Source organism: Onychostoma macrolepis, chromosome 16, assembly GCF_012432095.1.
Source record: "Onychostoma macrolepis isolate SWU-2019 chromosome 16, ASM1243209v1, whole genome shotgun sequence".
In the NCBI taxonomy this organism is placed as follows: Eukaryota; Metazoa; Chordata; class Actinopteri; order Cypriniformes; family Cyprinidae; genus Onychostoma; species Onychostoma macrolepis.
Window position 1 is genome coordinate 24,231,702 of NC_081170.1, and position 25,104 is coordinate 24,256,805.

Genomic DNA, 25,104 nt, shown 5'->3' on the forward strand with positions numbered 1-25,104 from the left:
TTCACCAGTAGTGGGCACTTGTGCAGTGTAATCAATTATGTACATCCGAGTCAACGAGACGTAGGAAAGTTAGTGAGAGAACGGCATAAAAAACGAAGTGGAATGCAGCCCTAGTCAACTTGTTGCCACCTACTGGCATTTAAGTGTAATCTGCAGAAAGAGTCAATTTGAAATCTGCACAAAAATATAATATAATATAATGTTCAGAAATAATATCAGAAAAATGTTCACTCATTTTATTCTTTATTTCTCACACGTTTCTTTAGGTTCAAGTGACACAGATGATGATGAAGACACTTCCACGGTAATTGTGCGGTACCCAGAATTCAAAGCAGGGTCTACTCAGCAGCCTGTCTACAGCAGCAGCCCCAGCTCAGAGTCCTCCATTTCCAAAGAGATGGACAAAATCAGCATAGACTCATTCATTGATTCAGACATGGGACCAGAGGTGCGGTTGCTCGCCCATTTCAGTCATACTGATTCTGACACTATCAAAGCTTTTGCTGACTCCCACTGCTCCGAAAACCTGCACAGCCTGCAAAACTGTGACAACTTGTGATACTTTTGATATTGCCCCTTTTTGACGCTTACACTGACCTGCTGTCTCTCACAGTTTTACTGAACATTACTGTTATGTTGGATCCTTCAATCTTGTTATTGAATCTCTTCACTTTTTCCGACACTATCTACAAGCTCAACTGTTTTTTGTGTCAGCAATTTTGATGTTAAGCTGTCTTTCTCTCTCTGCCTCTCTCACTGTTTTTTAGATCTCTGACTATCAGACAGAAAAGCCCCAGGTCACTGTTGAAGCCACCAGCTCACCGAGTGTTGTACAAGATGCTGACCCGCTTCATGAGGTTCGCACAGAAAATCTCTTCCAAAGGACAGAAGTGCTGGCAGGTATGTTCAAAATGAACGACATACAAGAGTTTCTTCAATTAGGGGAACTTTTTAGTCCCCTATTAAGATTTTGAAGAAAAAATGTGCAATTTTCACAATTATTAGAGTTTTAATTTCATTTGTTTTTAATCATTTTTTCATTTTGTAGAGTATTTAAAAGTTAATTTGCTATAGGGTCTCTATTTTGGCCAGATATCTGAAAATATTCAAGAATATTCTACTTTGTATATTTGTCTTAGACATTAAAACAATTAAGTTTTAGTATTAAGTTTTTTTAAATTATTTATTTAGTATTTATGTGTACAGTTTTACCATTTTTAACAAAAATTATGCCAAGCATGTTACAGAACATTTTTTTTTTCCCAAAATAAGTTTACATTTAGTTATGATGGAAATGAGAAGTGATGAGGTGCATATTTCTGCAAGAGTTTCTAGCAAAGTGCCAGTTTAAAGACAAGAAATATAATTAACTGAAAATGTTCAAATATACATAATTAAAATTCATAAATATTGACCACTTTGGTAAATAATTGGTTTCTTTTTATTTATTTTTTAATGGACTGCTGGTTGACTTGTTGTGTTAGAAAGTTCAAAGCGTATCCATTTTGTGTGTGTGTTTGTGTGTGTAAAATAATAATAATAATAGTATTTTTAAACATCAAATAGAATAAAACATAATCACTAGATATTCAAGGTTGATCAAGGACATAATCAAATCTTTATCCCAGTACATAAATAAAGATTTTTCTCCTCTGAAGTAGTCAAAAGTTTTTAATAAATTCTATAAGCTGACAAACCATTGTTGTCTCTGTGTCACATTTCACTGACATTTTAATTCATTTCATTTGTATCTGTAAGTTTTCGTTGAAGCATTTAAATATAATGTGTACTTGAATTTGACTTTAGATATTATTTTAAACCATATACATTTTTTTAACATGGTGTCATTTTTCTTGGTGCAGCGGTTATAGCCGGCGGAGTGATTGGCTTCCTGTTTGCCATCTTCCTCATCCTCCTTCTGGTGTACCGTATGAGAAAGAAGGACGAGGGGAGCTACGACCTTGGAGAGCGCAAGCCTCCCAGCTCAGCCTATCAGAAGGCTCCGAGTAAAGAGTTCTACGCCTGAACGACCAATCATTGCCAACAGTAACATCGTTATAACAACCAACTCCTCTCCAAGAGTAATGGTGGATCGGTAGCACATCGAGGGGATTTTTTTTTACAGGGAACCTTTACTTCTTTAAAAATGTAACAAAAAAGTAATTTTGCTTCACAAAGCCAACCGGGGCTTATATTTTCTTTTTTGGAATCAAAAACATCAAAGATTGTTTCTCTATGGGTTTTGAAAACAGTTGTTGTCAGTGTATGAAGGTAAATCATTGCTCACAGGTTTTAGTCATTGACTACTTTGTAACAGTAGAGGTACGCTTTATTAAAGAACAAGACAATTCCGGGATGTAAATCCTGGGTTATATCTGATACCTTTAATTTTCCACTGATTACATTTAACTTATCTCAGTGTGGATTTTATCAGTAACTCATTTTCATCTCATCATTTTTGTAAAGGGTTTTTCTCCCTTGGCTTGTGCCATTCTGTTCTTGAGTCAAAATGAATGTTTGTGTTTCCGTCTGGCCGATATCATTCAAAGATCACAAAATTTTTTCTGAATGTTTAAACGTATTTTGTTATATTTCATGTTTCTAATGTAGTTGGTACAGTGTTAAGTCCCTAAAAGTTCAAATTCTACTTTGCCTGAAGCCAAGAACACATTGCTCTATAATTGTACTCCTTTATTCTCTCTCTTTTCATGTAAACACTCTTGCAGGGTAAAGTCTCTTAGAAGTCTGCGCCATCACCATTCATAGCACTGCAGTAATTTACTTAAATTATTAAAATGACTTTAACCATTATGTAATTTTGCATTGCACAAAGAAGCACATCAAGGTCAAGAATGTTTTGTTTTTCCACAGAACTATTTGATACCCACTTACCCAATGCTTGGAAGGAAAAAAATTGTTCATTAGAATAACATATGGATTTTTTTCACATGAATTCAGTCTTCATTATGAATGAGTGGAAGAGTCCAAGAATGAATCTTCCATGACACGTTAACATCATTTACCCAGTATAAGTCGTCAGTTTTACTGATTTTTACGCCCACACTGTTCTCAATCAACACATTTTCAATGTTCACCGTTGACTGGAACCGTAATGAAGGCCATTTTTCTTTATTTCATAATATTATCCCTCACGCGGAAGCAGCTTTTGCAAAGATTTCTCCTATGTTTCTGACTCAAGCATATTCTGCTGAATGTCTCTGACCTTCCAAAGACTCAAACAGTGTTGTTAACAGTGATGGTGATTAATAACATGAATCACATCTGCTCATTTTTACTCTTTTCATGTGCATTTCCATTGTTTCTTTTAAAGACCTGACCATTTAGAGTCAATGACGTCTCTGTATATGTTAATATACAATAATTTATAGAATATAATTATTTATATACTACATATTATATGTAATATGTTAGTTAAAAAATCTATGAAAATGTATATTCACAAATGTTTTAGAAGCCCTTGAAGTGCCTACTGTTCTGAAACAGTTCTACAGGGATTTGAGGACATTTATGCATCGCAATGATGTTAAAAGCTGGAACTGGAGAAATGTGATGAGTGGTAATGTCACAGAAACAGAAACAGTATTGTATTTCATAAAAAAAAACACTACTGAATAAACATTTTCTCATGGTATTTTAATTACGTTTCTTGCGCATCGTCCTATGCACAATTTCTTTGGAGATTACTCTCAACTGTTCAATCACTGTGTGTGTGTGAATATGTACATAATGAATCAATATGCATGCCAAATGGCTCTCAACTCTCTCTTTGGACCATCAAACACAAGCTGTGGTTGAAATGTAACACCTCCGATGAAGATTGCTCTGGGATTTGTCCATAGATGTTAAATCTCTGACAGGAAAATGTATTAAAAGCACAAGTTTCCACAAAGGCTGTTTCTGAAAGAATCTCATACTCAGTAGTCACGACACCTGTCCACAAACTGCAGAAAATATATGCATAAACATGCGTGTAGTTGAACAAGCCCACACCCTTCTAAGTTTTTATTCATAAATGTGTTGGTTTTTGTTGTTGTTTTAGTTTTGCCCAGTCATGACGTCAAATTTGCCATGGGTTTCAAAGCTGTAACGTCAAACCAAACCATTTATGAGGAATTTATTGTTAAGTAATATATTTATATCTGCAAGTAATATGCACACATTCACTCTAAATCTAATATGTTGAAAAGGCATAAGTCACATGATCATGGAAAGCCATGTCTCATCATATTCAATAATGAATTACATGAATAACTTGATAGCAACATTTCACACAAGAGTCCAGTAGTTCATAGCCTACTATAATGTCCTAAAATAGTTTCAAATATTTGGCTACATGTTTAACATAGAACAGTGTATAGCCTAAATATGATTTGATGTGACATTTTGCATGAGCACTGTCACTGTAATAATAATAATAAATCTTATGGAAATTCCTATGGATTTAAAAAAAAAAAATGTTTTCAACTTTGTTAACACATGTATAATATATCTTACTCTATAAAATACATACAGTAAACAGTTTTTTTTTTAAACCGCCGTGTGTTTTTATAACGTACATTATTAACTATTTGCTTCATATAAACCGCGACGGTTCGTGAAACCTTTATTGTTGTGAGAGGTGGCTCGTGTTGAATACTAAACGCGTTCTGTCAGAATGTCCCAGGACGCTTGCCGTAGCCACATGAGCGCCCAATGTTTTCAAGGTATGTACAGTGTACTTTCAATTGTGAAACATGCCGGTAAATTATTTATACTTATTATTTATATTTATTTTAATACATTTAAATTATGCATTTAAGTATTTTAATATCTTTTCTAGAAAAAAACAAAAACAAGAATAAGCCGTTATGTGGTCTAATTTATTTTGCAAAATAGCAAACAGTTTGTTGCATTTTTAGATTTCGTAAAACCAGCTGTCCTTGAATTTACTATATTACTGTATTAATACTGTATGTGCCAACATGAGCAAGTGATCGAATAAGTGACAGTAGCTTAAATGTTTGTGTTTTAACGTGTAAAATGTTTTCATATAAGGAACGACCACGAAAAAAACAACCTTGAAAAAGTTGAAAACAGTTCCAGGAAATAATTTATGACCAGTTGAACTGCATTACTGCCATAACAGAAATGTATTTTAAATATATATATTTAAAAATTATTTTAAGTAATATTTAACTTATTTAATTCTACTGTATTGCTAAATGCCAAATATTCCTTTTTTTAAAACAGAAATGTTTGACTTTTTTTCCCCTGTCATGTGCTTTACAGAAGACTGGCAATAAAAGCATGTGTCTAAACTCCATTAGTCAGGTGCTGCTGACTCTTCTTATACTTTGCTGTCTGCAGTGTCACTCCAGGCCTCACAGTTATGACAGTAAACAGCTTTCAGAAATATCCAAAGAGGTTTCTAAGTACTCCAACATCGCTCAGCAAATCATAAACCTAGCAGTATACGGAAAGGCTCAGAACCGTTCCTATGAGAGGCTGGCTGAGTTCACTGACACTATTGGAAACAGAGTCAGTGGCTTTAAGAACCTAGACCTGGCCATTAAGTACATGCACAATGCCCTTACACGGGACGGACAGGAGAATGTGCATCTAGAGCAAGTGAAGATCCCTCACTGGGTGCGAGGGGAGGAGAGTGCGGTGATGCTTCTACCGAGAAACCACACTTTAGCCATACTTGGGCTTGGTAGTAGTGTTGGAACTCCTCCAGGAGGTTAGTAGTCACTGTTCATCTTGTTTTAAATACCTATCTGCAAATATCTAACCAGCTTATATTCTTCTGGCAGGTATAGAGGCAGAGGTAATGGTGGTGGAGTCTTTTGAAGAGCTGAAAAAGAGAGCGAGTGAGGCTAATGGCAAAATCGTTGTGTATAACCAGCTTTTTGTCAGCTATGGGGAGACCGTAGCCTATCGGGCTTCAGGGGCCTCAGAGGCTGCTAAAGTTGGAGCCGTGGCTTCACTAATCCGTTCAGTAACTCCATTCTCCATCAACAGGTCAGAACCATCACACTGTTGACTTAAAAGGACTGCTTTTGTAAACTAAACTAAAACTGGCTATTATTAACAGAAATTTGAATATAAACAAAAAAATTTAATTAGTCTTTAATTATGACACTCCAGAGATGATTTGTTTCTCAAAAAAATAAATAAAATAAAAGTAAAAATAAATAAAGAAACAAATAAACACAATAAATACATAAATAAATAAAATTAAAAATATATATTAATAATACAAAACACTACCAGTTAAGAGTTTGGGATAATTATAATTTTAAAAAATTAACTAACTAACTAACTAACTAATTAAATAAATAAATAAATAAAATATTGATAAAAAAAAAAACACATTGATAAAGATTGATAATAAAAAAAAGTTTAGAGTTTGCAATAAGTTTTTAACAAAGTGCCTTATGCTCACCAAGGTTCCATTTGTTTAATCAAAAATACAGTAAAACAGAAATATTGAGATAACACTTTACAATAATGTGTCATTTGTTAACATTAGTTAATGAATTAACTAACATGAACAAACAATGAACAGTGCATTTATTACACTATTTATTAAACTTTGTTAATGTTAGTTAATGAAAATACAGTTGTTCATTGTTTATTCATGTTAGTTCACAGTGCATTAACTAATGTTAACAAACACAACTTGTGATTTTAATAATGCATTAGTAAATGTTAAAATTAACATTAAATGTTAATTAAATGCTGTAGAAGTATTGTTCATTCTTAGTTCATGTTAACTAATGAACCTTATTGTAAAGTGTTACCCAGTTTAAAATACAGTTTTCTATTTTAATGGATTTTCAAATTGAAGTTATTACTATGATGGCAAAGCTGAATTTTCAGCAGCCATTACTTCCAATCATCAGTGTCACGTGATCCTTCAGAAATAATTCTAATATTTGGTGCTTTCTTATTATTATCAATGTTGAAAGCGGTTGTGCTGTTGATAATTTTGTTGAAAATGTGATACACTATCATTCAAAAGTTGGGGGTAAATAAGATTTAAGCAAAGTGTATAAGAATTAATTAATACTTTTATCTAGTAGGATGCATTAAACTGATCCAAAGTGACAGTAAAGAAATTTATGATGTTACAAATAAATTAAAAACATTTATATTTCAAATAAATACTTTATTTTCATCAAAGAATTCTGAAAAATAAATATAACATGGTTTCCACTAAAATATTAAACCGCAAAAACTGTTTTCAACATTGATAATAATAAGAACCATTATTAAAAATTTAGCACCATTAATAACTGATGATACTTGCTGAAAGTTCAGCTTTGCAATCAAAGGCTTAAATTGCATTAAAAAAACAAAAACTTTTAATTATTCTGAACTTTTGACTGGTAATGTGTATTGTAACAATATTTATTATATAAAAAGCATATCTCTGTGTTCTTCTTAACCCACTCATTGTTTTCAGCCCCCACACTGGCTGGCAGTGGTACCAGCCTGGAGTGCCTCAGATCCCCACTGCCTGCATCACTGTCGAGGATGCCCAGATGATGGCCAGGATGGCCCGCAGAGGGCAGAGGATTGTGGTGCGTCTGACTATGGGGGCCCAAACACTGCCAGATGTCGACTCGTTCAACACTGTAGCTGAAATCATAGGCAGCAAGCACCCTGAACAGGTAGGTGATTTTAAATATGCTATGCTGTACTGATCTCACAAAAGACTCCTAATGATAATACCCTTGATAGTATTACAAAGATTTTACAACTGGCTGTTGACTCTTGTAAATACAGTACGGCTTGTTTTCCTTCAAGACTGATTGTCACTCAAAGTCAACATGAAATCATATTTTAAGCCCATTTTACTTCCATAATAAGATGCAATTCAGTGTGAAATGTGATATTCAGTGAGGAAAAAATGCAGGACTTGAATTTATCCATTGGGAAATTATTGGATTCACACCAGTTTGCCCATTGGGAAATTACTGGCTTCACACCATGCTTTTAAAGACCTTTAATGATAATACCCTTACAGTTATTACTAACGCCTTACAACTGGCTGTTGACTGCTGTAAGCCCTATGTACTGTACAGCTTATTTTCCTTCAAGAGTGATTTTCAGCCCATTTTACTTTTACATAATAAAATGCATTTCAGGGTACAATGTGACATTTATTGAGGAAAAAACATAGGAGTTGAATTTATTCATTTGATAAAAAATTATTGGCTTATTCCAAGCCTAATATGCCTAAATAGCTGTTTGACTATTGGTTAACATTAGCCAATTGCCTGCATGGCCTAGATGATGTCAGCCAAAAACGAAAGTTGGTTTACAAGTGGAGCAAGTTAAGATAATGAAGACAACATTTTTTATTTATTAATTTATTTTGGAATAACGTGCACTAATGAATAACATGCGGTAAGACCAGGATGCGTTTATAAATTAAATAGGCTTCTTTTTGATCTGATTCATTTTGCATTCAAAAAAAGATACACATTGGGTCAGTTATTGCATGATTCCCTTGGAATCAAACCACCAAAACACTGTGTCTCCTAATTGCAAGAATTATTTATATTTATATGCAAGCAAAATTGTTGGCTATTTCACTACATGTGTACATGTATGAATTTGATCTTAACTTAGTCCTAGAGTAATGAATATGAGGTTTTTTAAATGAGTGACCTTGAGTTAGTAATCTGCTTAAAACATGGCCAAACCGTATACATACATGGGGTTTTTCACACAGCGTTTCCTTTCGTCATTCTCAGCAAACACTTTCAGCTCTCACCTGAGATCACACACAGCAGGATCCTCAAGCAATGCCATTCTCAAAAAAAACAAAAAAAAACTAGTAAATAAACACCTTTTATACATACCTCTCATTAGCCAGTGTGTATCTGCATAGGAGCCTCACACATTTTCACACACTGTAAAAAAATCCAACCTTAACATGTTTAAAAGGCCACCCAAAATATATAATTTTTGTACTGCTTTCAGTTGTATGGAAGCATATGTGTAGCAAAATTCTAACTGAAATGTAATATGCAAAATGGCAATGTATTTCTGTATTTAAATTTACATTTTCCCATACATATGTGCAACATTTAGAGCAAAATGAAAATTCTATTATATTTATGTGGCAACAGTTTAGAATAGCACTGTGTGTTTCCTTATGTGCATCAATTGGAATGTAAACAGTGAGAGATGTTCAGGCAGGTGAAAAGCGTTTGGTTAACAGTGAATATTGACCTATCGTTTGTGCGTCCTGTTGCCGAACCCCGCCTTGATGATTGACAAGTAGGGGGCGTGCTCGGCTTGCAATGCATTTTCAAATCCACAATGAATTAAACTATATTCATCGTGGGGTATTTAATGAAAATGCAATTGAAACATCATATATGTAAGTGTCATTGCATTTAAGAAAAATAAAAGACATTTAAATCACCATTTTGCTACACTTTTTCTGCACCTTTGGCTCAGAATGCATTTTGAAATTCTCACTGCATTTTGCTACAATTATCACGCGGTATCGCGATGAAAAATCAATCCCAAGTGTCCTACCCCTAAGTCTAAATGCATTTAGGAAAAACAGCATTTAAATGATAATTTTGCTACAGTTTTTGCATTTTTTGAAAATACATTTTCATTTTGCAAATTATAAAGCTTTAAAATATGTTTTTAATTTGCATATTAAAAATATGACAAATATGCAAAAAATGTAAAAAAACACTTTTTCACACCACTGTAAATACAGAAATACATTGCCATTTTACATATTGCATTGCCATTTTGCATATTACATTTCAAATTGAATTTAGCTACACATATGCTTCCATACAGTTGTTAGATTTTTTGTATGAAAGTTATTGATCAATCAGGAATTTTTTGTGAAAATGTTTGTACACACATTTTATATACAGGACCCACTTCACCAAGAAAGTATTCTAAGGGGCCATTCACCACATCACATTGAAAACTCAAGATGTTAGCAGTTTTTAAATGCTGTGTCATGTGCAAGACACTGCAAAAGACAAGCAAACACATCAGTCAAACACATCCGTACAGTACATGCTTACATAGGAAATGACGAAAAAAATGAGCAAACTACCCCTAAGAATTTCTAGAGAGCTACCTCATGTATCACAGCTGCCCTCCTGACATAAAGGCCATTCCAAAGATAGGAACCATAATTATGCTGCTTCCTAAGATACCTTGTCTTGGCCAAATTCTAACTTAACACCAAGTCATCCAAGATTGTGGACAAAGTGAGAGAAATCCCAATTATACATGATTGTCTTTCAATACTAAAAATTATAGGTAAAAATAGTTCATGGAGCTGCTGCCTAATCAGTCAGTTGGGAGATTCCACCTCGGTTAGGATGCTGTCTAGGTAGACAGTAGATCACGAAGCAGCTCTCTAGGTTTTGGAAGAGAACCGTAATCTGTGCGGTGTCCTCTGCTGATTCCCAACAGCTATGACGAGCCACACAGTGGTCATTCTGACATTTGTTTGCATCGCTGCTCTGCAGGACATCAGGGAACCAATTACAAAGATCTGCTGCTTCTTAATGCTTGTGTTTATGGAAAGGAATCTGTTAGTCAGGAGTCAGAGGAATAAGCTATCTACAGCCTTATCCCCAATTATAGACAGTATAGAGGATTTCTCAGCTGCCCAACTAACACTGTAGCCCCTTTGACTGATCATCATGCATCTGTCCAGCATCCACTGCCAGCTTATATCTAATTAGAGACTTGTTAGGGAAAGTTTTCTACTCCTATTAGTGTGCTGCCCTCTCTGTCAGTTCCACAGCCATGCGTTATATTTTCAGCCCTCTTTCCTGTTAATGTCTTCTGTGGGAGGTGGTGAAAGATTCAGTGTGATTAAGTGTGAAGGGAAAAAGAACCATTCTGCAGTCTTAAATTTTAATAGAAGCGTTCAGCTCGAGTGGTCTGTTATCCCTCACACTCGGATGCATGACCACAGCCACGTAAGAGAGAGAGAGAGAGAGAAATAATGAAATTTGAGGAACTGAAGCCTCAGACAGAAACTGATGTGAAATTGTTTTCTAGACGTTCAGTTATCAGGGGAATCTCACAAAGCTGGTCAAGAACATGTCTGGGTCGTATTTCACCCTGAATTCTAATCTGAAAAATGAAACGATAAATTATGTTTTAGTTAAGGAAAATAAAACCCTTTTTCCATGGCAGTATAGCAATTATTAAAGTTATTATATATTATTTATATTCATGTGGCCACCAAAGACATATTCAAAAAAGAGAAATGCTGTGAAACATTAATTGTTCCACTTGACAAAGCTCTAGTCTTCAGTGTTACATGATCTTTAAGAAATCACAGTTGAAAATGGTTGTGCTGCTTAATGTAGTGTGGAAACTGTGATAAAATATGTCTTTTGTGCAATTCTTTTGTTAAAAGAAACAGAAAGAACAGCATTAATTTGAAGTAGAGATCATTTTAATGTCTTGCATGTCATTTTTGATCAATTTAATGCATTTGTGCTGAATAAAAACATCAATGTATCATTGTGGTCCAAACTTGGATAGAATGGTATTGTATATACAGTATGTGTATATTTGCAAAACAGTTACAGTAATGATCATTTAATGAGAATCACCATTGAGGAGTGAAATGTGACTTTTCTGTGAGATTCATTCAAAGAAAGGAGAACGAGATGTGCTATACTTTCCATTCACATACACAACTCCTCAGACAGCTGGATTTGTTCCTCTTTCATCCTCTGAACTCCTCCATGATCTCAGCAGGACGGAACGCTGTAGGATTGCTGACTAAACAGGATTCGAGTGCCTCATTTGGTTTTTCAATTAAATAGTAACTGACTATGAGGAAACAGGTCTGTAACTAAGTGGTGAAGTGGATCTTGAAAACTTCCTCACTTGGCCAAATTTAGTGATTACATATACAAGAAGATGAAGTTAGGAAGCAGATTGAGTTGCACTTCATATTGAGCAAGTACCATCCTTCATTTATCGTTTCCTTGTAGGAGTCATCTTTTTCTCCCTGGTGTTGCAATAGTTGCTTGAGGTTACTTTGGGTGAAATGGTCAATGTCTGTCATTGTTTTCAACTCTGTTCTGAATTGGCATTGGATTTGCATTGGTGTTCTAATAATCTGTCATTAGCAATAATGATGTTGGTACTGAGAGTTTTATTCTTATCTATCAGGTCATGAGAGTGAATGGCAAGAATGATGTGATGTCTTTTGACGAGCATACAGCTCAAGCGCAATCGCTATGCATCATATAACCTTTCAGTTGGCCTTTTACTTAAGAATTTCCTCCTTTTGTTAAAACCAGAAGCAGCATAAAGCCAGTTCATTTATGCAGAATTGACATATAATGGCAGGAAATTCAGTGTAAGCACAATGCTGGTCATAAATTTGTTGTCAGTAGTGATATTCTGTTAAACTGTTTATTCAGGAGAATAACGTTATGACTTCACGATAGACAGTCAACGTACAAGTATATATTTTTTACAAAAATAAAAGTATAAAAAATGTCTAAATGTGCAATCTATATTTAAACTCTGTATACTTGGATACTGTTTGTGTGACCACAACAAAAATGCCTTTTAAAAACATTAGTTCACTCTCTACACTACTGTTCAAAAGTTTGGGCTCAGTAAGACTTTTTTTTAATGTTTTTTTCTGAAGATTTCTCGATCAATAGAAAGATCAAAAGAACAGCATTTATTTGAATCTGTTGTAAGGTTATAATGTCACTACTGATAAATTGAATGCATCCTTAATGAATAGTAGTATTGTTATTATTATTATTATTATTATTATTTAAATCTTAATGGTGTAGGTGATTTACATAGAAGTCAATATGAAGTACTATTTATTTTCATAGTTACATATTTTTAGGTGAAGTGGGATATTTAATGAGAAAACATGTTAACCGGAGCTTGGTTTAATCCAAAGGGCATTACTTGGAATGTGAAAAGTGGGCTTTACCAAAAGAGGGTGGTAGGAGGAGAAGGGGTGAAAAGTAGGAGGGTTTTGTGAAGACAGCCGACATGTGTGTGTATATACAGTGGGGCAAAAAAGTATTTAGTCAGCCACCAATTGTGCATGTTCCACTTAAAAAGATGAGAGAGGCCTGTAATTTTCATCATAGGTATACCTCAACTATGAGAGAAAAAATGAGAAAAAAAAATCCAGAAAATCACATTACAGGATTTTTAAAGAATTAATTGGTAAATTCCTCTGTAAAATGAGTATTTGGTCACCTACAAACAAGCAAGATTTCTGGCTCTCACAGACCTGTAACTTCTTCTTTAAGAGGCTCCTCTGTCCTCCATTCGTTACCTGTATTAATGGCATATGTTTGAACTCGTTATCAGTATAAAAGACACCTGTCCACAACCTCAAACAGTCCAACTCCAAACTCCACCATGGCCAAGACCAAAGAGCTGTCAAAGGACACCAGAAACAAAATTGTCGACCTGCACCAGGCTGGGAAGACTGAATCTGCAATAGGTAAGCAGCTTGGTGTGAAGAAATCAACTGTGGGAGCAATTATTAGAAAATGGAAGACATACAAGACCACTGATAATCTCCCTCGATCTGGGGCTCCACGCAAGATCTCACCCCGTGGGGTCAAAATGATCACAAGAACTGTGAGCAAAAATCCCAGAACCACACGGGGAGACCTATTGAATGACCTGCAGAGAGCTGGGACCAAAGTAACAAAGGCCTCAAATCCTGCAGTGCCAGACGTGTCCCCCTGCTTAAGCCAGTACATGTCCGGGCCCGTCTGAAGTTTGCTAGAGAGCATTTGGATGATCCAGAATCAGATGAAACCAAAATAGAACTTTTTGGTAAAAAACTCAACTTGTCATGTTGGGAGGAGAAAGAATGCTGAAGAAGCATGGGGGTGGAAACATCATGCTTTGGGGCTGTTTTTCTGCAAAGGGACCAGGACAACTGATCCGTGTAAACGAAAGAATGAATGGGGCCATGTATCGTGAGATTTTGAGTGAAAACCTCCTTCCATCAGCAAGGGCATTGAAGATGAAACGTGGCAGGGTCTTTCAGCATGACAATGATCCCAAACACACCGCCGAACAGCGAAGGAGTGGCTTCGTAAGAAGCATTTCAAGGTCCTGGAGTGGCCTAGCCAGTCTCCAGATCTCAACCCCATCGAAAATCTTTAGAGGGAGTTGAAAGTCCGTGTTGCCCAGCGACAGCCCCAAAACATTACTGCTCTAGAGGAGATCTGCATGGAGGAATGGGCCAAAATACCAGCAACAGTGTGTGAAAACCTTGTGAAGACTTACAGAAAACGTTACAAAAGTTACAAAAACGTTCTTTTTTTCTTTTAGAACTTCATGCGCCAGTGAATCGTTCACAATAAGCCTGGGAATGTGTACCGTGTAAATAGGGCTTCAATTTATTTGCCCTTCAAGCACAATGCCAAAAAAGGCCTAAGCCGTATGTCTTTCTGATATCAAGTAATGGATTTCTTACATTTCTTTTTTTGTAAATTTTTTTTACATCTTAATGAGAGCAAAACAGAGATTATTGTGTTTGGGCCTTCAGGCAGCTCTGATTGTGATTTAGGAGATTTGGTCTTCTACTTCTGTGAAAAACTTGGGAGTTATTTTTCAATTAAGATTGCTATTTGCTATTTGCTATTTATTTTTGTTTTTTGTTTTCTTTTCATTTTACAGAGTTTGAGAGAGCGATACATACATTTGTTTGGTCTTGACTATTGCAATTCTCTTTATATTGGAATAAGTCAATCTAATATCAGTTGTCTTCAAATGGCTCAAAATGCTGTAAGACTTCTGACTGGCACCCGGAAATGTGATCATATCTCCCCTATATGATATCCTTTGCACTGACCGCCGGTCAATTCAAAAAATGATTTTAAAGTTTTACTTTTTAAAGCTCTAACCGGATCAGCACCTAACCATCTCTCTGACCTTTTGAATCCATATACATCTGTTAGATTTCTGAAGTCATCTGAGCAAATATTATTGATGGTCCCAGCACTGTTGTTTTTATTGTGCTTTATAAATAAAATTTGATTTGATTAGGGCCCCTGAGTGTGTGTATGTGTGTATTTGACAGAGAGAGAGGGTTGAGAGCTACAAGTGATGGTTTTGTGTTTATGTGTGTGTGTGTGTGTGTGTGTGTGTGTGTGTGTGTGTGCGTGGGTCGCTGTGATTGAAGGCAGCCATAACGATAGCGTGACAGGTTGTGTGTCCACATGTCTGTCTAATGCCTGACTGCAGGGGAAACATTTTTACTTGGTATTAAAAAAAGTTCTCCCACACACATTGTGTTGCTGCCCACACTATGAGCAGCTTATACTCACTGATTTCTCATTTTAAAAATTAATTGCTAAAAGAGAAACATCTGACATTATACACATATCATATTGTGCCCTTTAACAAGACACTTAGGGGATAAGTGTGTTGTAAGTCATATTGGACAAGACATAATTGACAGCTAACCAAGAATGTATGAGTTCCTCTGAGTTCCTCAAAGAGCTAAAGAGCTTCCCTATAGGTTAACAGCATTCGGGACTCATGGAAGGCATGTATACGTAGTGTTCATTGAAATGAAGAAAAACTCCGGCCTGTATAAAAGATCACTTTTCAAATCAACAAACAAACCGTTAACTCTATGCATCACACTTTGGCCCATGAGTCAAAGACTTTTTTTTTTGTCCAGATCTATTAATTTGATTAATTATTAAATTAATTAAATTCTATAACATTTAGAATTTTTACATTTTAGTTTCATTTATTTGCTTTATTTTTATATTATTAAAAACAAATTATTATTTGTTTATATTTTTTTTGGGGGGGGGGGGGGGGGGGTAAAGTCAAAATTGTTAGGCTGTTACAACTGTCTTTCAAAATGTGCATATGTTGTAACATTTGTCATATGTTGCTGTAATGCTGTAAATTACAAAAAAACAAAACAGGAAATTATATCATAGACCCCTGCAGATTCTCATGACTGTGTGTAAAGGTCAGCAAGTCTTTTAAAATGTCAGATCATTTGATTTTTTATGACAAGACAAGGTTAGTTCAGGTTGCAAAATGTCATGTGGTGCAATGAATTATTAATGTAGGTGTTAGTAAAAAAATTTAATAACTTTTTGAAAATAATGATTAACATGTAGACTCACTTGTTTTTATATTTTTAAGAAAACATATATTTTCCTTTTTCTTAATAGTTACGCCACATGACACTGACCCACATAAATACCTGAAATGTTTGAATAATTATACCTGCATTTTTTTTAGCTATTGTGTGTGTGTGTGTGTACTGGTATTTATACACTATGGGGACATTATGTTCCCACAAGGATAGTAATACTAGTAAATTTTGAACTTGTGGGGACATTTCTTGGTTCCCATCGAGAAACAGCTTATAAATCATACAGAATGAAGTATTTTGAAAATGTAAAAATGAAGAAAGTTTTGTGTGAGGGGTAGATTTAGGGGTAGGAGAGGTTAGAAAATACTGTTTGTGCAATATAAAAACCATTACGCCAGTTTGTGTGTATGTGTGTGTGTGTGTGTGTGCGCGCACAAGCGATTAATCTTTTCACCTGCCAGGCAGTAAAACATCCTGTTGACTTTGACATTAAAGAAGACATCTGTGTGGACTAAGCGACTTACTTGGGTCAGTAAGCAACACCCTAACAAATCCCCTAACCACCACATAGCAATGCCCTGACAACCACCCACAACTCTCCAGTGTCACGGTGGCAAGTTTTACATGGAAAAGCACTGCTCAGTTTTTTCAAAACAATTTAAAAGTTCCACATACATTACAGCACTTTTACAAAACAAACGTCTTTTACTTTTTGTGTAAATTATTGTAAATGGAATATTGGTGATTCTGTTCACCTGTCCCTAAGCCATCGTTGCTGTCACTGAATTGTACATTTTAAATGACAACACACTTGCAATGTCTTGCCAAAAACTGACAGTCACATAGTTATGAATCACTGTGCATGTACCAGGCAGTCAATCCTGCAATCGTGTTGTTGTGTTGTTGTGTAGGATGTTTCCTGGGGTTACGCCATGTCACGGCCCATTCTGTTTTAATTAGCGTTGATGCATTACACAGCATTCCTTTGTGCTGTATTGCACTGCACTGTCACAATCACAATGTTGTCCTCTGCCGTGTTGTGCTGGCCTGGGTGTAGCTGGTCCTGTCTGCAGTAATTGCACATCCAGTGCCATCCTCCCCCACAGTGGCAAAGTTGGAACAGGCCTGAGAAAAGAGCTAGTTCATTAAATGTGTCCATGGCTTGGCTTCCTGAAGCAGGAGAACATATACTTTTACATTCTGATCTAGTGGGGGATATGGTAAAATGAGATGGTTCATTTTCAAATGAAACTTGAGTAATAATTTCTCCAGTCTATTAAAATTTTTAAATATATTACAATTCTGGTTGAAATACCACTTATTTTTTACGTTATGGTCAATAACTGATAAATGGCCAACATTAAAATTCTATACTATTTTGGATAATTGAATTAAAACTTATACATTAAAAGTTAAATTCAGTAATAAACAGTACAAGTGAATTCTCTGTCATTATTGTTATAGTTATGGTTTGTATTTGGAATTATTAAAACTTTATTATCATTATGGTTATCATCATTTTTGTGATTTTTGACCTTTTTTTAATTTAATTTTTTTAAAGAAGACACTTGGCAGATTACTGCGGAGGTGAAAAAAGAAAATGATAGATGTTTGTTTATTATTATCAAAAAAGCACAAAAATACTGTTTTTAAATTTCATATGAAATATATATTTTCCAAAACATGTTTTACTCTAAAACTGTAAGAAGATCAAACAAGTTGTGTTCCAAATTTGAGGTTGATATCTCAAATAATGAGCTTTTAGTAAGATTTTGTTTTTGCAAAAAAAAAGTGCAAAGTAAAAAAAAAAACGATTCGGCTAGAAGAAATTCCTTTCCAAAGCGGTAATTTTTAAAGCGAACAGTACAAGTGTCACTGTTTATTTATTTTTATTTTTATTTTTTCAGGACTGGAACTGGAAATCACTATTTCGATTATGACAAGTTCAAATCTGATTGGCTGACTTACTTCCAAAGACAATTAAATAATCAGTATTGATTAGGCAGATATTATCTCATTATTTTCTGGTATTTTCTGCACAACCACTGATACAGATGAGACTGTTTCACAATTATATATTAAAATGAATTCTTTCCACTGATCTTTTCAAATACACAAAGCCTTAAACATCACATTAAAACAAAACAAACTTATTTGTTGGCGAAGCTATCTCTTCCTGTCTAAATGGGTGGAGCTTGCACACTAAATAAGCTGCAATGTGGACCTGACCTTTTGCCACTAGCCAAAGGGTTGTGCTCTTTTCTCACATTACTACCTCATGTGAGACTTTCTACCTTATATAACTGCTGTCGCTAAACTAAAAAAACGAGCAGTAGGGCAGAAGATATGAATTGTCATGAAGAGACAGGTCTAATGGAGTTGACAGGCATGATGTCAAAAAGCCTAATTGAATTCCCCACTTTGCGAATGTCAGTCGCATTCAGTCGCATTCAGAATTAGAACGTATTCAACCCCACTGGAGCGAAGGAAACGAGATCACCAGTGAAGACATCATAACACAGACTGTGTTTGTTCTACTTTCAGTCTCCTCTTAATCCCAGCAATGCCCATATGAGTCTCTCTTCTCTGTTTTTCTTTTTTTTTTCTTTCTTTTGATTCCTTCCTCCCACTGCTTTTGATCTCTTTGTAATACAACAGATGGTGTCTGTGGTTATGGCTTTTATATTTCCCCAGAAATAACCTTGGAAAGTATCCTCATCATCCTCATCATCATCAGCCTCAGTATCATCTGTAGTCTGAGAAGAAAAACACAGTTGTCTGAATAAACGTCTGAGATCTGCTTCTAAATGCAGGCCTACCCCACTGAATTTCATAAAGAGCTTTGAAAGGCAACTTTAAATGCGATTCTTTTAAAGCGAGGGCAAGGTTCATTATGAAACATGAAATCTATTACTTAAATCAATCCAATTAATTCCATTCTTAGTTTAAAAAAGGACCGGAGCTGCATTTCAAACCCATTCCATTGGCATGGAGATTAGATGTGGTGAAAAGAATAAAAGTCAATGCTTAAAGAACCTTTTTTAAACTATGAATCAGATTTATTATCTCCAGTGAATGTTTAGCATCTGTTCATTATAGCCATCGCCAGCTTTTTTATATTATGAATTTTATATTAAAAGATAAATTACACCATGACTTGTACATGTGGTTTAGTATGCCGTTAAAACTGCTTGAGAAAAAATAACTGCCAAATAAATATAAATTATCAGCAGTGAGGGATATAATTGCGTGTGGGAAGAATTGAAAGTTTATAGGTTTATATATATATATATATATATATATATATAAAAGAGTCTGCTGTTGGCCAGATTGTCACAGTGCTGAAATGTTGTCTTGTTAAAAGGATAGTTCACCCAAAAATGAAAATTCATATCCATTATTTATTCACCATCATGCTGTGTATGAATGCCTTTCTTCCGTGGAACACAAAAGAGCATATTATGAAGAACTGTTCTTGTCCTTCCAATGAAAGTCAGTTGGGTCAAAAACTTTAATTGTATGGACAAAAATATTTTTCAAAATATCTTTAGACTTCCACAGAAAACTGTAAATTATACAGGTTTGAAATGGCATAACATAATTTTTATTTCTCTTTAATTGTAAATGAACCTCCTGCTCTGCAGAAGCCTTGGATTATTTCTGCAATATACACTGCCACTCAAAAGTTTGGGATCAGTAAGATTTTTAATGTTTTTTTAAGGGAGTCTCTTCTGCTCATCAAGGCTGTATTTATTCAATCAAAAATACAGAAAAAACAGTAATATTGTGAAATCTTATTGCAATTTCTAATATTGGTTTCCTATTTTAATATACTTTAAAATAGAATTAATTTCTGTGACGCAGCGCTGAATTTTCAGCATCATTACTCCAGTCTTCAGTGTCACATGACCCTTCAGAAATCATTCTAATATGCTGATTTATTATGAGTGTTGAAACTGTTGTGCTGCTTCATATCGTTTTTTTGGAACATGTGATATTTTTCTTTGATTCTTTGATGAATACAAAGTTAAAAAGAGCAGCATTTGTTCAAAATAGAAATCTTTTCTAACAATATAAGTCTTTACTATGACTTTTTATTCATTTAACACATCCCTCCTAAATAAAAGTATTAGTTTCTTTAAAAAAAAAAGAAAAGAAAGAAAAAAATGTGCTGACCCCAAACTTTTTAATAGCATTGTATATTGTAACACAAACTTTCTTTTTTAAATAAATGCTGTTCTTTTTAACTTTTTATTAATCAGAGAATCCTAAAAAATATATCACAGGTCCCAAAATAAATATGAAGCAGTGCAACTGTTTCCAGCATTGATTATAAATCAGCATATTAGAATGATTTCTAATGATGAGCAGAACCTCTTTAAAATGAGCCTTGATGAGCAGAACCTCTTTAAAAAACATAAAAAAATCTTACTGATCCCAAACTTTTGAGAGGCAGTGTAGATATTCCATCAGAAAGGCAATTGTTGTGTATTTTAACATCTATTATTGACAAATAAATAATGCATTGTCATAAAAAACAATCAAATGTCCTAGATGCGGTATCATATTGTTTCCCAGAAACAGCAGAGAGTCGGCCATCACCAACTTTGAAAAGCTGGCCTCAACTAATGCCTGCAATGCACAGTGGCTGGCATCTTGTGGGGTTTACCCTGTCATAACCATTCATTTCTCCTGCTCCAGGGGCCAGGCTTCTGCCTTATAAATAATGCATTGAGCTGTGATAAAACCTTGTGGCACCCAGAATAGCTGCTTCATACCAGCAAGCAAAGGACGGGGAACTGGAATAACACACCACATCTACTGTACACTATGTTCATGGGCATCTTAACCTTCATTGTTTCCTGTTATTTAACAGCATGAGATCATAAACACAATTGGGGATACATAGTTCTCTAATGAATGACAGGAAGTTTTGAGGCTGTGTTCAGATTATCGTAATAAATCACCACAAATTTAGGAGATATCCAGGTCATAATAATAAGGATGACAGTTTGGGGCCGGTTGATGAAACTTGCACATGTTGTGTTGTCACTAAATCTTAAGTTAGTTGATAGTGTACACAGTAATATTGTGAAATATTAGGATTTAAAAAGTAAAATTCAGTTTTAATGTATTTTAAAATGTAATTTATTCCAAAGCTGAATTTTTAGCAGCCATTACTCCAGTCTTCAGTGTCACATGAGCCTTCAGAATATATTCTAATATGCTGATTTAATTCTTAAGCAGCATTTCTTATTATCACAGTTGATAAAAGTTGTGCATAAAGTGTTTGTGCAAACTGTGATACATTTTGATGAACAGAAAGTTCAAAAGAACAGCATTTATTATAGAAATGGATTGTATGCCATGTTACAACTTTTCCATGCTTCTTTGCAACAGATTCTTGTATTTACAGCTGCAAATTTATTAATATTATTATTAATAATATTGAAATTTTTAATTTATAGTTTATAATTAATATAACAAATATACAAAATAAATGATAGAGCATATAAAATGTATTTATTTATATATACAGTATAACTATATATATAACTTAATATAAATAACTGCATCAGAGGAAAAAATATAAAGTCTGAACTAGTCAGTGGGAAAAAAAACCCTGATTGCTGATTTTTTTCTTGCAAAACTAGATGTATCTAGGTATCTGGGTAATCAAAGTTTGGTTGGATTACTGTTTGCAGACTCAGTTGAGTTAAAAGTTTGGTCAATTAGAAAACAATTGAAAGAAAGTAATAGTGTTTACGTGTTTTTATGTTCCCACAAATTTAACTGCTGTTTAAACTGAAAATAGCCATTATGGAATGTGTTGTGGAGCCAGTCAAGCATTTACTGATACACAAAATGTGCTCCTGTCATTTCCCAAAACATTTCCCGTCTCTGTAATGGACCCAGTCCATTCCGGCAAAGGTTGCAGTGCGTCCAAACTGTATTTCCACAAACCTCAAATCTGTGCGTTTCTCTCCAGTAACAGTTAGTTTCTCATTTCCAGAACATTCTCATATGAAGCAATGCAGAGAACAATTGCAGTTTCCTCCTCTTTATTTAGGTTTGGCTTGTTGTTTTTGTCTCCTAATTCACTCTGTCCATCATCCCACTCCCCTCTTTCCGTTTTTGGCCCATCAACTGATCTTTTAGTCCCAGAATGAGGTTGAGATGTTTATATCCTCTGATAACAGCAGAGTGGATTTAACCACCTCAGGGTCGGCTGTTTGTTGTTTCTGGCCTGTAATGTATGCGGGGGATTCCACAGGGGAAACCAGAGTTTATACTGCTCTCCACACTCCATCAGTACGTGGATGACAGGAGGCCACAATGTTCATGACTCTTGGGGTTCAAAGAGGGCGACGTTGGCTTTTAAACTGGGCTCATATTTAATGGGAGGGAGCATGTCATTACTGATTGGTTTACTACACTCTTGCACGGTTGAACTCAATTTTTTATGAAGTTTGACAAAGGGTTTCCTTTTTAGAATGGGCATTGTAGTTATAATTATTATTATTTTTTTTAAATCAGTCTAATTTTTTCTTATTTTCTATCCTCAAGAAAAGAAGATTTTTTTTTTCCAGAGGCTGAACAATATCACTGACCACATTTTGAAATGTATATGTTCATTTCCACACTTTTTGAAAGATTGTTATTACTTTCTAAAGACGTTTGACCTTGTGTTCCCACACACTTTTCAAATTGTTCCTACATCCTAAATGTTTTCCATTGCCTCAAGTTAGTCTGTACTAGTGGTTCTTAACCTACTGTATTGTGACCAAATATGCGTTGCAACAACGCTAATATAAACATTAAAATTTAATTAACCGTACAATTTTGGATAGTTAGCAGGGCAAAATAAATACACATTAACCTTTGACAAAATGTTCTCTTTGTTGTGAGAATGGGGTAAGTTTAAAATAGTCCATATTGAGCACTGGCTAGCTGTCTAGTTCATATTCTATACAACAACACTATTTATTGTAGCTACAAGGTACAACCAATTCTCAGAACTCACACCTGCTATAGTAGCTTCTTATACACTACATGCTTTTTAAAGGGATAGTTCACCCAAAAAATGAAAATTCTGTCATTAATTACTCACCCTCATGTCGTTCTAAACCCGTAAGACCTTTGTTCATCTTTGGAACACAAATTAAGACTGACACAGAAAAGAAGAAATTGTTGAATAAACTTGTTATTTTTGTTTTCTTTGTACACACAAAGTATTCTCGTAGCTTAATAAAATTCAGTTTGAAGCACTGATGTCACATGGACTATTTTAACAATGTCTTTACTACCTTTCTGGGCCTTGAATGTGGTGGTTTGCGTGCAGGGTCAGAAAGCTCTTGTATTTCAACAAAAATATCTTAATTTGTGTTCCGAAGGCGAATTAAGGTCTTACAGGTTTGGAACGAGGGTGAGTAATTAATGACAGAATTTTCATTTTTGAGTGAACTGTCCCTTTAATGTTTTTGAAAGACGTCTCTTATGCTCACTAAAGCTGCATTTATTTGATCAAAATACAGTAAAAACTGTAATATTGTGAAATGTTATACAGTTAAGTTTAAACCAATAACACTATTAGTGTTTAGTGCCACATGATCCTTCAGAAATCATTCTAATAAAAAAAGTGCACCTTCAATGCAATTAAGTTGCTTTGGTTAAGAGCATCTGCCACATGCATAAATGTAAAAGTAAATATGCTGATTTTGTCCTCAAGAAATATTTACTATTAATGTCAATGTTGAAAACAGTTTAATATTTTTGTCGAAACCATGATACTTTTTCAGGATCCTTTAATGAATAGAACGTTAAGAGGATCAGCATTTATTAAAAATAGAAATATTTTGTAACTCTATAAATGTCTTTACAGTACTTTAAAATGATGTGGGTTTTGATGCAAAACTAGTTAAAAAGCGCTGATTTAGACCTTGTAAAATACTGGTGCCTATGCTTTTAGGAGAGAAACTTTGCTCTAGCCTTTGCCCTAGTTAGAACTAAGGCTTGTGCAAGCTGGGGCCCTTTATTCTGTGAACAAACATAACCATGAGCCCTGGTGTTTCTTCACAGTCTGAATTCACCGAGCAATGACACTCCGGTCACAGCCAAAGACATGCCTGAATATACTGATCGTTCTCGCTGATGGATGGTTACGGGAACCCTCAGTATAGATCTTTGGAGCGTATTACTCATCACTGCTAATGAGGGTGCCGGTGACAGAGAGTGAGTCAGATGTTCTTTAGATGTGTCCTGTGTTATCTGTGAAATAAGAGGATTAGCCACAGTTTTCAGATGGCAAATATTTGTCAATGGCTACCTTAAAAGGTAGATTCAATTTATGAATGACTTCAATATAAATGCCTCATTCATTCATTCATTCATTCAAAAAGGAGATAATAGTAAACATTTATTGTTTTGAAGGGGAAGAAAATGTACTTTAAATTTCTCAGAAGCATTATGACCATTTAGACTGTGACAGAACATGTCCCCTCAGATTTCTAAGTGGAGTTGGAAGCGGAAGTTCCAAAAGTAATACCTAAAACTATTACTTATGCTTTGTATTGAACTAATATTTCTCTCTGAAAATTAAGCTGCATTATTGCAATCAGCTAAATGTTTTTGTTTAATGCTGTGGCACTAATTCACATTTGGTCAGTCTGATCAAGAATTCTTTTTTTTTTTTTTTTTAACAATTTTTCCATAGAAATCAAGAGGAGTTACACTACCACACTGCCATTTAAACATCTGGGTTCAGTAGGATTTTGTGGTTTTATTATGCAAGGATGCATTAAATAGATCAAAAGTGATTTAAATAAACGTTAAATAAACATCAAAGAATCCTGAAAGTAATGTATCATGGTTTGCACAACAATATTAAGCAGCACAACTGTTCTCAACATTGACAATAATAAGAAATGTTTCTTAAGCATGAAATCAGAAAAAAA

The 25,104-nt window shown here is 34.7% G+C and overlaps 2 protein-coding genes across 4 annotated transcripts in view; both read left to right on the top strand.

Annotated features, from left to right (window-relative positions):
• The window catches only part of LOC131521891 (syndecan-2-A-like), a 29,683-nt gene extending 26,031 nt beyond the window's left edge, over positions 1–3,652 (top strand). Inside the window, exons 3-5 of the mRNA XM_058747010.1 lie at positions 267–448; positions 768–900; positions 1,863–3,652. Coding sequence (XP_058602993.1) covers positions 267–448; positions 768–900; positions 1,863–2,026 — 479 coding nt within the window. The 3' untranslated portion in view covers positions 2,027–3,652. The remainder of the gene's footprint in view (positions 1–266; positions 449–767; positions 901–1,862) is intronic.
• Positions 3,653–4,638: 986 nt separating this feature from the next.
• LOC131522119 (carboxypeptidase Q-like) overlaps positions 4,639–25,104 on the top strand; it is a 48,447-nt gene continuing 27,981 nt past the window's right edge. For all 3 annotated transcript variants that reach the window (XR_009266447.1, XR_009266448.1, XM_058747375.1), the window contains exons 1-4: positions 4,639–4,724; positions 5,290–5,740; positions 5,814–6,021; positions 7,469–7,676. Coding sequence is in view for 1 of the 3 variants with exons in the window: in XM_058747375.1 (XP_058603358.1) it covers positions 5,308–5,740; positions 5,814–6,021; positions 7,469–7,676 (849 nt within the window). In the remaining 2 variants the exon portion in view is untranslated. The remainder of the gene's footprint in view (positions 4,725–5,289; positions 5,741–5,813; positions 6,022–7,468; positions 7,677–25,104) is intronic.